The sequence below is a fragment of the Vidua chalybeata genome, chromosome 3 (assembly GCF_026979565.1).
Source record: "Vidua chalybeata isolate OUT-0048 chromosome 3, bVidCha1 merged haplotype, whole genome shotgun sequence".
Taxonomy (NCBI): domain Eukaryota; kingdom Metazoa; phylum Chordata; class Aves; order Passeriformes; family Viduidae; genus Vidua; species Vidua chalybeata.
Genome location: NC_071532.1, coordinates 35,158,219 through 35,175,479, shown reverse-complemented (window position 1 = coordinate 35,175,479; position 17,261 = coordinate 35,158,219). Strand labels below are relative to the sequence as shown.

The 17,261-nt window shown below is 41.4% G+C and overlaps 1 protein-coding gene across 5 annotated transcripts in view; it reads left to right on the top strand.

Annotated features, from left to right (window-relative positions):
• Positions 1 to 17,261, top strand: part of PLCB1 (phospholipase C beta 1) — a 354,862-nt gene that overhangs the window by 227,443 nt on the left and 110,158 nt on the right. For all 5 annotated transcript variants that reach the window (XM_053937775.1, XM_053937776.1, XM_053937774.1 and 2 more), the window contains 2 exons: positions 4,596 to 4,696; positions 6,077 to 6,243. In XM_053937775.1, the coding sequence (XP_053793750.1) occupies positions 4,596 to 4,696; positions 6,077 to 6,243 (268 nt within the window). The remainder of the gene's footprint in view (positions 1 to 4,595; positions 4,697 to 6,076; positions 6,244 to 17,261) is intronic.

The window sequence follows — 17,261 nt, the reverse complement described above, 5'->3', positions numbered from 1 at the left end:
ATGCAGCCATTGCATCCTGCTAATCCAGGAGCTCTGCTCAACCCAGAGCATTTCCAGGACCCTCAAGAAGGCTTTTTTCCAGACAGAATGACCTCAAGCAGGTGATTCCAGTTAACACTGGAGTCACAGAGTCGCAGATTGGGTAAGGCTGGGAGGGACCACAGTGGGACATCTGCTCCCCACTCCGTGCTCAAGCTGGGTTTTAATCCCCAGAAAGCTTCTTGCAGGATAGTTCCTTCTTTCAGGAGTCCAAGATGTGGGGCAAAACCATTCTGTAGCAGAGAGAGCCTGCATCTCCTGATCCCTTGACTTACACAAAGCTCTGTGCTGTGAGGTTTCCTTACGTTTGCTCCCCCAGTGGTTTAATAGAGCTCATTCCTGCAGCTCCAGAACAGTGGAGCAGAATCTTCCCCAGACAAACCTCAGACATCCCTTACTGTGAGACCTTCCTTCATAGGTTTGTGAGCTCAATTCCATAAAATTCCAAGGAATGTTAGCAAAGTAGGTATAAAATACTATAATAATCTTATCTAAAGTAATATTGTGAGGTTAGAAATGGGGAGAGAAAGATTTTAAAGATGAGTTTCCATTTAATTTATAGCAAACAAGAAAAAAGTATGCAAAAAAATCTCTGAGGTGCTGCTTTCTGAATCAGCTGATTTATTCCTTCCATTTACTACATGTCTCTGAAATGTAATTTGGGTCTTTGGAAGAGACTGCAGCCTTTTTCTGCTATTTATCTAAGTACAGCCAGTTTTACATCCACACTGCTGGATGCTTGTTGCTGGGATACCATCTTGAAAATTATTCAGAGTATGAAGTAGATCCTTTCTTTGGTTGGGACAAAAGAGAAATGCACTGCATACATCAAAGAAAATTGTGTTGATCATCTTGGAAAATACTGTAGAAGGGCAAAACTGAATCTCATGGAGGTAATGGAATAGAAGAAAAGCAGAACTTCAACCACAGCTCCTTTCCTTTGTGTTCCTGTTTATCTGAACAAGTGAAATTCTTAGCTTCAACTTCCAGCTTTTCTGCCCTATTGTACTGCAGGACAAATGGTGTTCCCATAAGGCCTTGGAAGAGCAATAGACTCCAGAAGCGCACAAGACATGAATATGAGGGAGACTTGCTCACCAAAATAACACCAAATTATTCAGAGAATTCATGAAAGTCTGTCATGGACATTAGCAGTTTAGGCTCTGGATTTTGATATTCATGCCTCATGGATTTTCTCCCTGAGTTTCTACACTTCTCATTGCTCTGGGAAGATATGGAGCTCGTTGGCCACGAGCTTCACACCATGTTTACCTGCAGCTCTTGGAACTTAGGAATGAATCTGCAAGCCTGGGACAGTCCCTCATCTGTCTCAGGGCACAGGTGCCAGGGGAGAGTGTCCTTGTGTGGACTCTTCTGTGACAGGACAAGTATCCCATCCATCAGCCCCACTCCCTGGGGAATTCCCTGTGTGTGTGTGTGTGTGTGTGTGCTAGGAGATTCTGTGGCACGACCTGCAGGCTCTGCAGGGGTATTTAGTGCAAGGGGAGGGAGAGTTCTCAATGCCCAGATAATTGTTTTCCTCCTGAGGAGTAGCACTGGAGAGGATCCTCAGAATTGCTGAAAATAAATTCTTTATTTTGTATTTAAGGACCTTTATAAGGGATGGATTCTCTGCAGTGCTGAGTGCTCCAGAGAGTGCCCTGAGTCAGCTGAGCAGCAGGGCATGATCACAGTGGGATGACCCATGGGCCTCAAGTCAAGCACTTTTTCAAATCATGGCTTTATTAATTTCTCTCTTTCTGGGTCAGAACTGACCTATGTAGAGTCTTGCAGGGTCAAGCCCTGATTTTTGAAACAGTCATCATCCAGCAGATATGAAAGCAGAAGTATCTTTAAATAAATGTTTAAACAAAGCTTTAAAATACCCCAATGAATTTCTGATTTTGCCATCTGATTCCCCTATGTTGGTTTTTTTGTTGTTTTTTTTTAATCTTGGCTACTTTTTGGAAATTGGGTTGATTTTTGTTATTGTCGGATATTTTTTGTTTGCTTTGGTTAAAGGTGCCTTAAATATAATCTGGAGAGCTTTATTTTAGCTGGCCTTTTGGCTGTGAAGAGTGGTTTTTGCCTTCTAGTTAATGTTGAGGTTCACAATGAAGCACCAATGAGCTTGACTGATAAAATAAAATAACCAGCTCTTGAGTCCAGTCTTTGCAAATAATCTGAATTAGCTCTCATGCTGCCAAATATGTAACAGACTGGATACAGATGTTATAAAAGCAGTTACCAGGCAAATCCTAAATCAGCAGTGCTTGAAATTAGTAGAGTCTTAATCACGGAATAAAATTGAATGCCAGTATTAAGCCAAGCTGGAAACGAGGGATGCTCTCATGTGGTACAGAAGGTTTGTGCTTTGTTCATTGGTGTCAAAAAAGAGATGAGCCCATAAGGTGTGTGGGTGGTTCCTCTGAAACAGGGATGGCTCAGACCAGCCTGAGTAAGGGGGCAGCATATTTTAATCCCTTGGGGCAGACAGGCTTTTGGAAACCAAATATAGTTGTGGGAGGTTGTGCCTGAGGTGGCTTTCGTCTCCCATCTAGATATTTGTGTTTTGTAGCCCACTGATTATGATACTGGTAGGAAATACCTATTAAAAAGTTCTGTACACTTCTGCCTGAAGGCTTGTGTTGGTTATTCTCTTTGTAGTGGGTGTTTGGAGACACGGGAGGGCAAACTGATGTCTATTAATTGGGTCTGAGTGGCAAATCAGAGCCTGGATCTCAGGTCATTGGAAGAGATCCACATTTGTTCAGCTGAGCACCTTCAAATCCCTTGTAAAGAAAAAAATAGTGCCTTGATGGGGGACTGTAGTTCTGTGGTAATCAGAGAAAGATTCAAAAGCCCTCAGCTGAGGAGCAGCACCCTGCTGGACGGGAGTTATAAGCAGAGGGAGCAGGGGAGGGCAGGGTGCCAACTCTAACAAGAAAATTCCCAAGCTTTGAGAATCCCAGCCTTAAGGCAAACACAGGTGTCGGCACTGAGAGAGCTACACAGCTTGAGTTTTTCAGTGTCATGGGGGCAAGTTCAGTGCCACTGGCAGCCCTCACTGAAAGGAGCTATTTTCATTCCCTACCCTTAGCATTCCCACTTCTCCATCCACCCTTGCACTGGATTTGGCAGCAGTGAGTTACCTGGCTCAGGGATTGATCCCATGTAAAACACGCAGGGAGGTTTTGAATGGGTAAGTTTTGAACCAGCTCACCCTGCAGCCACTCGCAGTCTGCCAAAAAAAGGAGGGCACGAGGGTCTGATGGGGTCACCTTAGAATGTTGGAGCCTGGAGATGGTTATCCAGGCAGAGCAGAGGAACAGCCCAGATTGGTCAATCTGCTCTTGTGGAGAGAAACAGAATAAAACCCTCTCAAGTCTGCGTGGGTTTCAGATGAAAGGAGACAAAGCGACACCTGTGGCATCGTTTATTAATTGTAACCTAAAGCAGGAAAAATATAGAAAAGTTTCCTTGTGTCTGACAAAGGCTTGAGCGATACTTCCGGTTCCCTTGGCAACAGTGCTAAACAGGCAGAATAAATACAGGCACTGATTGCCCCAGCAGCAGCTCGCTCCCCAGCCAGCGAGGCTCCAACAGCCTGCCAAGCAAACAGCTTTGTGCCCAAGTTACCATTTTCCTCCTCTAGTTAATCACATTTTGGAGCATGGGGAGGCATCCTGTGGACCCGTGGTGCTCCCAGAGACCACATGTCATAGCTTTGGATGAAGGACTCTCAAGCTTCATGCAAAGGACTTACGCAGTACAGTAAATGCCTCCAATAATTTGATTTTTTTGGAGAAAAATGTAGTGAGGGTGATTAAACTGTCATCTAGAAGTTGGACTAAATTTAAATCACTCTAAATTGTAGAAGATGTAAGGAAAAAAAAATACTGGCATGTCTTCTGCAGGAGAGCACTTTTATCAATTCTTCTAAAAGAAATCTGATTGCCAAATGTGTTACACTGGGTGTTTAGGACAAAGATGGATGGAAAGCTGTGCTGCTTGAGTCTTGCCCAGAACTGTGGCATCTTGAACATGTATCTTCAGGAAGGAAAAGGCAGAATCACTGCTGCTGTCAGGGAACAAATGTATTAGTAATGACACAGTGACCCAGTTTGTTCCTCAGTTGTGTGACAGCTTTGGAAAGATGATTGACATCCTCATCCTCTGTGACACTGCTGTTCTGCTCTCTCAAAAACACAGCATCTCTGGGGATGAGTTCAGAGGCTTCATCAGGGCTGATACTCCTATTTCTGCTGTGGGTGAAGGGGTTAGATGGGGAGATGTGCCTTCCTTCTCCTTCCCAGGTGCTCAGAGAATAAGATAACTGTACCTCATGGAAGCTCATAGGTGTGGTTATACCTATTTTTTAAAGATTATGAACTCTTTAAGCTGCTCTGTGATTCAGGGGAACTTACAGTCCTGCAGGAACCTCCTCTTGGTTGCAGGAAGGAAATCAAAAGCAGCCAAAAAGTGAGTGATCTGTTTGCAAAGAACATATAAAAGTGCTGTATCTCTCTTTCACTGTTTTTCTCCCCATTTTACAGAATGATTCAATCCCTCAAGACGACTTCACGCCAGAAGTGTACAGAGTGTTCTTAAACAACCTCTGCCCTCGGCCTGAGATCGACCACATCTTTTCTGAGTTGTAAGGAAAGACTCTCATTGCTTTATTTATTTATTTTTCCCATTCACTGATTTTATGGGCTGGGCATGGCAAAGTAGGTTATTTATACTATAGCAGCATGCAGTGCTGGCCAGTAACAGATTTAAATGTCAAGCAGGGCTGTTATTTAATCTTGGATCAAGGGTTCCTTCTCTCCCAGGCTTTTACCTCCATTTCTGATGGCTTGAGTTTTAAAGGAATTTGTTCCTAGAGGAGCAGTACTGCCTGGTCTTGCTTTTCTGCATTGATCAGGTTAGTTTAGGTTTCCAGGAAAGTAAAGAAAGAAGAGTAATAAGCAATAACAGCACGAAATAGGCATGAGAATATGTATAATCACCCCCAAAAGCTTAATTAGGACTGGCAAAAAAAAAAATGCAGTAACTTTTAGGATTTGTATATGATGAATTCACACCATGAAATTAAATTAGCAGCCGGCTACAACTGATTTCATACATTCAGTTATGAGCTCTGTAACTCCTGGCGCTTCTACCCCTTGCAGCAATCTGTGTACTTCCACTTACAGCAGAGCCTGATCAACGGAGTCAGAACAGTAAGCAACATGCGAAGAAAGCAATTTCCAAAATACACCCCAAAGCAATTGGTGAACACATTTTAGCAACACGGCCGTGCTCACAACCCTTTTGGGGTTGTTGTCCCTAAGGTCGGGGTTTTAGAGGAGCACAGCCCTGTCCCAGTTTGCTCCTCCTGCACCCAGGAGAGGCTTTCCATTGCTCCTTGGCAGGGCAGAACTGGGCCAGGCCTGAGTGCTCCAGACAGCCCTCAGCTCATCTCCTGGCCCAGAGGCTTCCTGGATTTCTGTGTGGGCACAACTTGTACCAAACTCTACTCTTTTAACAGACTCTCTAAACAGACGTCTTTTGCTTGCATTAAAGAGCACCTCGAAGCTTTTAGAAGGTTTATAAAAAAAGAACCCACACAAATTACCAGAATAATGAAATCAGGGCTGCTGTTATTCAGCAGTAAACCCAAATACTTGGGCCAGGAATGCCAGCAGAGTGTTTGTGGCAAGCTCAGGACTGAATCCCACAGCTCTTTTCTCTTTTACTTTTTAAAAATAGCTTAATTCCAAGAATTCAGAGGAATGAAAGGCTTTTAGCATTGCTCCAAGTCTTTGCATTGATGCCTGTAATGCTGAACATTGTCAAAGATCTTCCTCCTAGATGTCTGATGAAGAACTTTTGGCAAAATAAATTAGTCCAGAGACAAAGTGGAGCGATGTTTTTGTTGTATGATAGTTTTATATGAATCTTGTTTCAATTTCCTTGGGAAGTTTCAGACACGAAACAAGATTTCAAGGAAATGTACTAAAATGACTTTGCTGTTGCTTTAATTTCCCTCTAGTGGTGCCAAGAGCAAACCCTACCTTACTGTTGATCAGATGATGGACTTCATAAATTTGAAGCAACGGGATCCACGATTAAATGAGATCCTTTATCCACCACTCAAACAAGAACAAGTTCAAGTGCTGATTGAGAAGTATGAACCTAACAGCAACCTAGCAAAGAAAGGTCAGTGGATTTCACACTCCTACTGTACTCAGAAACAGTAACTCAATTGTCCTACATGCTAAAGCAAAATTTGGTTCAAAATCCAGCTGCTTTCCCAGCTATCTGCTTTTGGGATCATACAGGCCAGTGAGACATTCTGTGGTACATTTTAAAATGTGTTTGGTTGATATCAGGTATGGAAAGATGGGGCTGGTTTCTCTGCTTGCTTTGCAGTGTGTGTGATTTACAGAAGAGTTGCTCTGGTATGTGACCCTCAGCAGAAACCTGACTATCACAATGGCTGTTTACTAGCATCTAAAATGTAAAGTTGAAAGAAAAAACTCAGGGACAATGGAACTAAGAGCATGATAATTCTATCATCTAATAATACTATTAAGTCTAGCCCTCTGCTTTTGGATAAAATGGTGTACAATGCAAGATATGAGATCAACTCAGTGTATTTCATGTTATAATCACAGAAAATTCCCTTTTGAACATCTCAAGTGTTGTCAGGACTTAGCTGGGCACTTAGCCAAAAGCAGTGAAAGAACTCCTGCACAAATCTCTGCAGATTTTTGCTACCACCGCAAGTCTTAAAATAGCATTCAGTTTGTGTCTGCATCCTGTTTTATTCCAATCCACATATCCTAAAGATTAGCCCAGCTTTTGATGTGTCTAAAACCTTAGAAGTTTTAGAGGCATGGGAGTATCCTGAAAAACAGATCTAATATGAAAGAAAGATGGTTTGGTCCAGAGATTGTTGATCTAAAAAGTCAAAAAAGATCCAAGAGTCTGGAGATTAACTGAAGGCACTGCCACCTCTCCCTGGAAGCCTTCTCACCTTGACATCTTCCTGAAGGAAATTGATGTCACCATCAATGTTGTCTCTCAAACACTTCTATTTTTTTTGTCTTAAGGCTTCTTATTTTTCTAGTTCAAACAGAGTATTTCCAGAGGTTTTGCTGGGGGGTTAAATCCTGCTTCTTGGCCATATTTATGCAAACTGTCCTTTGACGTCATTAGGAACAGTACCTTGAGTAAATGGAAACACGTTGTGACCTCCTTTCTCATCTGTGCAAATATTAGAACTATGCTCTGTGCTTACCTTATTTCCCACCAGCAGCAGGAAAGTCTGTTACCTAAAAGATCATCCTTGTTACCCAAATATTAGCACTTCATATAAACCAAATAAGGGATTCATTAGAAGGAGGTGTGCTGGTGTGCCAGCAGAATGCCAGAGTCAAAATGGAATCACCCTCTGACTAGAAATAAGGAGAAAACATGAAACAGCCCAGGAAAAAGGGTGCTGTGGTGGTGTTTGCCACCACCCTCCAATGGGATCTGGGGGTCACCTCCAGCTTCACCCTGTTTACCTTGGTGCACACATTTGCTGTTCCATAGGTGCCTCCTGTCCTGAGTGTGATTTATGTTACTCTTAATGAATCAGTTCTCTCTGAAAATGCTGACTTGAACAAGGGAAAGGCAGATCACAGAGAGTTAATTTTTTTTAGTGGGATTGTTGTGGGTTTTTTTTTTCCCTTTTCAGGCTTGTGCACTGGGGTCCAGCTGGCACAACCTGAGAACCACCTCTGTGCTGAAGAACCACCTCCCTGTCTGGCAGCTGAGCTGCAGGAACTGGCAGCAACTTGAGTGTAAATCCCAAGCTTACTGCCTTAAAATGACAGGAATTGGCTAATCAGGAATGACATGGGGACACAATATTTTCTGCTCTGAATTGGGAATGCAATTCACTGTATATTAAATGAAGTGTAGGTGTGCATTCATTTCTACACTCATGGAATAATTGTCAAAAAATGCTTTGTGTCTATAAAATGTCACCAAAATGTAACCACATATTTAGAACCGTGGTTTAACCTTTTAATATGGTGATCTGTAAAAGGGATGATCACCCAGGCTTCCTGCTGCCAGGGTTGTTGAAGTGAAATTTCCAGACAGTTTTTGGCTAGAAACATGAACACAGGTACCCAGACAACCTCCAAAAGTGTACGTGCTTGTTAGCAAAAAGAATTTCATGCATTGAAAAGTTCTTTTAAATAAAATCAGGGACTTTTTTTTCCTTAAAAATGTAAATCCAAATTTATGAAGTGGAAGCTATGTGCAGCATCTGAGTCCTTGCTCCCTGTTTGGATAGTGCTAGACCTTCACTTGTCTGATGGTCTTCCCAATTTCCTGTCCAAGCTCATTGTCTGTGCACATACACTCTACCACAATATTCTCTACTAATGATTCTCTCATAGCTAATTAAATGAATTTATGGGGAGTTGTTGTGCTGTTTTTGAATTTTCACAGCACTATTCAAATGCTTTTAGGATTTCATAATTCCCCTGGTCACCACTGTAGCCCTTTTGTTGCATGTGTTGCTGCTCATCGCAGTAAGCAAGAGCTGTCCATAATATTTTACATTTTTGCAGCTCCTCAGGTACCTGGTAAAATCTAATGCTGGTGTTGTTGCTGGTGAAGTTCCTGAGGTCACAGAGTTCTGAGTAAAACTCCTGCCCATGCTCCTGCTTGTCACTGATGTATTTTAGGTGCATTTATTGCTGGGATATGCTGCAAAATCAGCAGATAGGCGGGCTTGACATCTGCATAGGTTAAGTGTCTGGAGTAGTGTTTTATTGTGGCTCAGGTAAATTGTTGTGATTAATGCTTTGTGTCGTGCATTGAAGGAAATTAATTCACTGCAGAACATGTTCCCTTATCAGGTGGAAGCAGGAGGAAGTCCCTGGTAGTGCTGAGCAGTCTCTCCCTGTCAGCAGAAGTGTGCTGGGGGCTATGAGGCTGGAAAAGAATTTACCCTACATATGTGTGCTTCCCATTCCACAGAAACATGTGGTTCTTCCTTTACTTAATGTTGCAATTAATTTCTGAAAGTTTCTGAGTTCAAAAGGAGCTTTGAGAGCTCAAATCCCAATGTCTCAGTTGAAACCTTTCATTCTGAAATCAGGAATGTGCTCTGGAAACCACAGAGCCACAGCCCCATCTCTGGGGACATCCTGTGTCACTTACACACTCCAGGTGTACAAGAAGAGCTGTACCCATGTACCTGATTGGAAATGAAAGCAGGGAACCAAAGCACAAACCCAAGGTCTGCTAGGGAAAGGAGGTGTGAAAAAACTAAAGCCATAAAATATGTGTTTCCACCATCATCCTTGGAGAGGGAGCAAGGCAAGGGTTAGCTTATTATCAGCCTTTATTTTTAGAGTGGTTTTTGTGGTGGAAGATTAAAAAAAGAGTGTGAAAGTGCTTTAGGTAATGGCATAAAGATGTTGGGTTTTTTTTTCCTTCTAAAGGATGCATTTATTTAAATATTATCTCTGCTTCTTTAATTTTAAAGGGCCAAACCTTTAGATCTGTACAGAGAAAAAGAGCTTTGCTCTTATATTTAATAGTGTTTCTTTCTCCAGATTTTCTCTCTATCTATTTGCTGTGTGTCATCTTAGGTTTGACATGCATTTAGAAGGATTGTAGAGGAGTTGGTTGCATGACTGTCTCCATGAATTCCAGTATTAATTCTGTTTTGCAGTGCACATTTATTTGTAGTTGTTGCACTGAATTTTTCTTAGGTAATAAAATAAATTAAGCAATTATCATTAAGTTATATTTAATTTTATATAGCATCTATTGTATGTATTTTTCCCATGGCAGCCTTAACACCAAGCAGTATTCACTCCAGCATAAATGTGCATTTCCTCCTTTAAACTTCTATGCAATTTAAACATCTTCACCCCACTGCATTAAATTCAGCTTTTAGTAACTGTATAAGAATAATTACACTCTGGATTCTTTTGGTGGCAGAAGGGGGTCATTTCCTAGGTAACAGATTTTAATGGCAAAAACAAGTACCATGCAGCCATGGCTCTACTTTTAAGACATATTTCATAATATTTAAAGCGTAAATTCTGACGTATAAATCATTCAGGCAAATGGTTGGGCCTTCTGGTATGAAACGTTTGTAGGAAGTGTTACAAAACAGTTGGAATTCTTTGGCCTCCCAATGGAACCCTGGAAAGTAAGAATACTTACCCAAAAGCCCATTAACTTTGGGATTGCTAATATTTTCCAGCATTCCAGTTGTACAACAGAAGAGCTCTCTGAACTGTTTCTGTCTCAAATATTGACAGAACAATAGATCCCAGTCATGATTTATTACTCTTTGATATGTTTAAGCCACACCGAAGTTGTAGTCTAGCCCAGGCTGTCAGCAGCAAGTGCTAAGCTAGGTAGCTTACCAGAAGACCTTTTTCTTTTAAATTGTTTTAAAATAAAAACATGGAACAAATATGCAAAAAATATGCAACAGATGTTAGTATGGCTAATGTGTCAACATAAATAAGTTAATGGAAACTATTTGTCAAAGTGAGTTTGCAAAATGTATTTCTGTAATACACTGGAGGTTGTTTTTTCTAGTTAAGCTGTAAAATTAATTTCAGATCTTGCAGTTGTTTGGAACATTGCATCTCAAGTAAAAAACTAAACGTAAAATTCTTTAGAATGGAAAGTCCTCAATTATAAGAGTTTTTTTGCATCTGCTTTGCAGGTAAATTGTGTCATTGTTGAATTGTACCCACTGAAATAGTGATGTGGACTAGTGATAGTGGATTTTGCAACACTGAACACTCTACTGTGCTGTTGGCAGTAGAGATAATGAAAATACCAAAAATATATTTAGGGATCCTGGGAGGGCAAGTTTCGTGATCTTCAGTGTATAATGCAGATACTTTGAAAGAAGCATGAGCTTTGCAGAAATCCATTTTGGACCTGGTATCTGGTACCAGGAATAGCTCCACTGACATCAGTGAAACAGTGCTGAATGTAAAATGGCCCACACTTACTGTGGAATTTGTCTTCAGAGCTGCAGAGCATAAACTCCTGGTGCCAATGCAGCTTCTGCAGTCAGTCCAGCCCTGTGCTATCCAGCATGGAAGTGACCACACTGGTGACTCCTGTTCCACCACCTGGAACCCACCTGGTGGGCCCTGGGATCAAACCCTACAGGCAGCCTTCACCCCATGTCCTAGCACTGGGAATGGCTGAAAGAACATGGGGTGACATGACCACAAAGCAAACACGGGTTTAGAGGTTTTAGAACCTCATTCCCTCCAGCTGGAGTTTTTCTCAGAGATGAGAGACTCCTACATCAGCACCGTGTTTCAGGGGTTATGGGCAGATATTTTTCTGCAGTTGCCTGCCTGTATTGTGTTTGACCCAGCCACAGACTGTCAGAGCCCATAAATAGAAAACTTAGTCCAACAGTAAAACTGTTTCTTTTGTGCTTGTTGCTGCCTCTTTTATGGAGCACAGGGAAGTATTCAATTTTAGCAACAGAATTTATGATTTGAAGATAAATATTAGATAATATTTTTTTTCTGAAAATATAAAGGAGCCTGAAGGAAAGTGCTGAAGGAAACAAACGTAGCTAAAGTTTGGACAAACATGGCGTGGTTTGACTCTTCATTGTGACTTGTACAAATGTAGTGCTTTCAGCTCGAAAGGGCCTCTGAGGACACAGGGAGTGAAGGCTGCTGGGATCCAGTGGGAGCCACAAATGGGCTCACTGTCATTGGGCCATCCCCTTTCATGTGTCATTTTTGGGGTTTGCCTCATCCTTGGGTAGGCTCAACTCAACAGACAGTCAGTCTGTGCCTTGAGGAGCCAGGCTGATCCTTGAGTGTTTTGGGATGTGTGGGATCTGTCAGAGCAGGGCTCTCAGAGCAATGGAGTCTGGGCCCTGCTAGAACACAGCATCCATATGAGGAAGTTTAGCTTCTGGTGTCAGATGCAGTCATCTAACAATATCCTTCATCTGGAATACGCCTGTAAATACAGCAGGGTTGAACACTGGGAAGGCAGAAAGAAGTGGTGTAAACTAAAGGACAATGTTGGCACAAGAACACACAGGGATCAAGTGGCCTTGAAGAAATTTAGGCTGGAAATTAGGATAACTTTCCTAACAATATGGTCCTGGCACAGAGTACCAGAGGTAGTAAAGAGGGCAAAAAAAGTGATTGTTTATTGTAAATGCAGGTGAACCTGGTGGGAAGAAATGATGATGTCCGACTCCAGTTCAGAAGGCTGAATGATTTCTTTATTATAAATATACTTTAATACATTAATATACTATTTAAAGGAGATACTAAAACTACTATATCTAACTAACTTACAGCTCGTGACCTTCTCTTGAGAGTCCACCCACAGGTGGATCTGATTGGCTATCAGGCTCAAACAATCCTCACCAGAATCCAATCAAGCAATCACCCCCGGTAAACAATTCTCCAAACATATTCCACATGAGAAAAACAAAGTGCAGAATATAAATTGTTTTCTCTTTCTTTCCTCTGTGCTGCTCTATGAAAAAAATCCTGAGAGAGAAAGAAATGTGCTTGCCACAATTGTTATTAGGAGACATCTCAAGTTGTTTATGGAAGGGATTGTCCACTGCAGTGCCTGCAGCTGCAGAACCAAGTTTAACGAACAGATAAGGAAGGCCCTTTAAAGGGACTAAAATCCCTTCTTTTCAGTTTATTTGCACTGTCTTTGCAGTGCCACCCCTTTATTCTTTCCCGCTTCTCTTTAATATTAATCTATTTTCAGCTGCAGGAGTTTCAGGAAGTAAAAATGTCACCTGTGATTTTTCTCTTTCAGATTTTTTTCAGCACTTACAGCACACTGACGCTCTTATCCCTTCCTGTGATACTACAGGGCAGTCTTTTTGGCAAGTGCATTAATAGCTTATGTAGAGAAGTATCACTTAGCAGAAAAAATACATATTTTTAGATGTCTTTTAGTGCAACTTAGCAATTGGAAGTGAGCCAACATTTAACATTATTCCATCTCCCAGGATCACTCTGAGGTATTGTACAGAGGATGTTTTTGAGAGGTTTGGCAAGACAGTGACATATTCCAGTGATGTCCCTCTTTCAAGTCTGTCAGAAATAGCTGTAGTATTGCTGGGATGAATGGTGTTTTTATCTGCCTGATTTAAGTCCTTTCCACTCAGCTGCCTTAGAAATCTGCCATGTTGCAAAGTGCTCATTCCACTGCTAGGTAGGGACTGGTGTAAAGGTGGTTTTGTAGTGGTTATGTGGATTTAACTGGATCTAAACTAACTGTCTTCTGATATCCTGTAAGGGATATCCTGTCAGAAAGAATTTCTACTACATATCTGCTGAGAAGTCAAGAGCAGAGGGTGGTTTGTGGCTGTAAAACCCTGCCTCAGTCTTGAGACTTAGGAGAGACTGGTTGCTTGGGGTTTTCCCCCACTCCTTAATAATTACTGGTTATTTAAGTTTGTATACATCTGCCTGCTAAAGTTTTAGAAACTGCTGCAAGACTTGTTTTCCTTATCACGAAACCTCTGCTTACCAGAATCTCTGAACTGTGACCACGCATTGTAACAGCAGAGGTTTTAAAGCTGCTGCAGGCATTGAAACTATCAATATCCATCAAAATAAATGTGCTTCCAAGGTATAAATTTTAAGGAAGAAAAAATGTTGAGTGCTTAGAATCTTCCCTGCTTCAGTATGTTTTGCTGTTTTCTTGCATTACTGGAGAAAAAAATACCTCATTTTCATAGGCTGTGTAGCCTCTGTGGGTTAGAGCCCTTCCTTCCTGAAAGCTTGAAAAGGGCTGAAAAAAACCTATGACTTCTAATAAAATAAGTAAATAAATACCACACTCAGCATTGCAGTTGGCTTTAAGATCTTGTAAAATCCGGATGGTTCATGCCTACAGGCACCAGTGAGATTTGGAAACCTGTTTTTTTTCCTCAGGTGACATTTAGTCTTCCTTTCCCTTGGAGATGTAAGTGTCCTTGGAATGCCTCCGAAGTTTTAATTCTTATTTAAGTAGATTTGCTGTTTGGCATGGCTTGTGTGGAAGTTTGTAGGAAATATTTCTTCCCTGGAGTGAATTAAGTGTCTTGGGCTGCAGTGCCTCATCTTGATAGTTCAGAAAAGTGGTTTTCTATCTGTAAACATTTTTTGCCACTTCCTAAAAAAAGTAAAAAACTGTATCCACTCTTGGTTTTCTCTGTGCACTTGCACAGATGATAAAGTGGATATGATAGCTTCATTAGAATGACAACCATTCCTGATTTAGACACACTGAACTCTGCTTTCCTTGACGAGCCTTCCTCTGCACAAAGCTCTGGATCTCAGTGTCCTTGGGCATGCGATATTTCTGCATGGATTAATGGATACTGAGCAAGCTCTTTTATGTTGGCTACTTAGACACAACATGTGTGCCTTCCCATGTTTTCCCTCACTGACTTGTCATTCAGAAAGCATTTATCCTGATCTTGTATCAGGATAAATCATATATATAGGATAATTTATCCTGATCTTGTATCATTCTCTATGTTCACATCTCCCTGTGTCTTATTGGGCTGTACCCATTCAAGGCTGGAGCAAGGAATCTTGCTCTGTTCCTTTCTTACTGAGGGAGTTTTCCATTTCTGTTTCAAGAACATGTTCCCCAAGACAGCTTGTTTTGGTTTGTGGCCAGGTAACTCTAATTACAGAAGGTATTTCAGCAACTATAACTGAGGGCAGGATTGGATCCATTATGTTTTCCTCCAAGTTTAGAGAAAGGAAATGAGATTTGAACACAACAGGATATTGTCCTGCTTTGATTTTAAAGGATTTAAGCAATGAGACAACCAATAAATCCACTGCAAGACTGTTTCCTAGCGCATTTAGTTGAAGCACTGCCAAGCTTTTTCAGACACTCACCCCAAGTTTTCTAGTGCTTACTCTGGTCTAATTACCTATTTAATTCCTTTTTCTTAATCACCATTTTTGATGTAGCTTCTTATACAGATGGGGTGCTGTTCTTTGTGTTTCATCTGCTTCTCAGGGTAATAGATTTCTAGGCATCTTCTTCCCTATTCACCTCTGTATTTTGGATTTTTCTTTGCTCTAGTGATTAGCTATGTAGCTTGAATTGTTATTTGTGTGTTCTCATTTGATTTGTGTCCCATTTACCTGGTTCACGATGGCTTTGCCCTCTTGTTTTGCTAACAGCCAGCAGTGAACTGTCTGTTTTTTAAACCCTGTGTTGTTGATTCTGCTTTTTCACATTATTAAGGACTTTATGAAACCAGACCTACTGCTGATCAGTGTTCAGCCTCTGGACATCTTGTGCAGTTCAGCTTTCAAATTCAAAGAAACCCTGATCTTTTAAGCTGACCTCAGTTTATTTCTATCTGAGCTTTTTTGCAGATTAGTTTTTCCAATTAGGAAAAATCTGAGTTTAAAACTTCATTAAATGCTTCACTAAAAACCAGATGCAGTACTTCAGATATATTACTGTTCTTCTACTTATTAATTTGATAAGGCTATCTGACTAGTGTGAATTTTTGCCCTTACTGATCATTGAGAGAACTGCTAAAAGGGAGGAGCTACTGATGATTTCTGCTCATGGTGTGTAAATGGTGGTTGGTACTCTGATATTTTGATGTATCTGCAGATCCTGACAGGAGGCCTGAGAGTCTTTGCCATCCTCACTGTGTTTTCTAAAACAAAGCAGCACTAAGATAACTGGGGTGAGGTCTAGTTACCCACTTGTAGGGTTGGGTCTTTTCAGTCTGGGCTGAGCTCGTACGATGTTCTCTCCTTGTGATGACTTTGCCACTAAGAGTGGCAAAGAGTGGACAGTTCAATGGGACAATCCTGTCCTGCCCTGGTTTGTAAAACTAAATACAGCAGAAACTCCAGTTACCCCATAACAATGTAGTAGTAGAACATGTATCTGGAAAGCCAAGCAGGTTTCAGCATCACTTGGATGCAAATGCTGCAAGTGCTACCAGAGCGGCTCTGGCACGTTGTGTCCCACACAGTGTGAATTTTATGTAAATTCATCTTGTGAGCTTCTCTGCTGGCTCACAAAGCTAGAGAGCAGACAGTAGCTAAATGTGTGCCCAGTGTCAAGAGACACACCAGGACTCTGTGCATCCTATTCCACACTGTGCATGAAATTTTAATATCTAATGAGCTGTAAATTGCAATGCTTGTTTGTGAGAGAGAATTCCCAGTGGGACACAATTTACAGATCTCTCACTGGATTATCAAGTATCTGCTTTGCTTTTTGGTTTCTTATCTTCAAAATTAGAGGACTGCTCAGTTGTATGGGATTACAGCAAATGTGATTATTGTTACAGATTGCATTGGAACAAACCTGATTTCACTGTCAGACAATATACTATTGCAGTTCTGTGCTGCTGACTGGGAGATACAAGGTGCCAATTAATTGTCTCGCTTCCTTTTTGTTTGTTTTCTTTTTTGCTTTAATAACATATCTTGGCACAATCGTGCTTTCCAGTTACATTATAACTGAGTGGATAACAGCATGGGTGTAAACACATGGAAAGCACTATGAAGTTTGCAAATATACGGATAGAAATGTTTAAGATCCATGTGACCTAACCTGTTTACTGTGTACAAGCAAATGGACATTTTAATTGTCATACAGATCATCCAAAAATTTTAAGGGACAAGTGAAGGCTGTTGTTAAAGTTGCAAGAATGAAATGCAAAGAAAAGTGTTCATATACATTGTGTTTTCTGCTGTCTGCTGTGCCTCTCTTGTTTTCCATCCCAAGACTTTTCCTGGAGGACTGGAAGACTCCTGGGAGCAGGCTGGGCAGAGCCTAGGAAAATTAAGTAGCTGCACAATCCAGCATACCTGCCAAAATAAGGGGATGAAGTTTAGATCAAGCAGCTGTTTGAGAAGTTCTCAGGGTTAGCTTCACTTTTATTAGATCTCCCCCAGACTACTGCACTGCGGTGTTTTGGTCTTGATCCTGGACCTCTGCAGAGGGCACTGAACTGCAGGAGAAGCTTCTTTGGGAATCTCGACCCTGCTTTGAACCCTGATGTCTTTTAGCAGGTGTTGAGTGAGCAGGGGTTTGTTTACATCTTCATGTTGAGGAACTGACTAGCTCCCAGGGACACAGGAGCATTTCCACATCCAGGGCAACATGCTGGTCATGCTGGCTGCTAAAGGGCTTGGGAAAGCAGGATC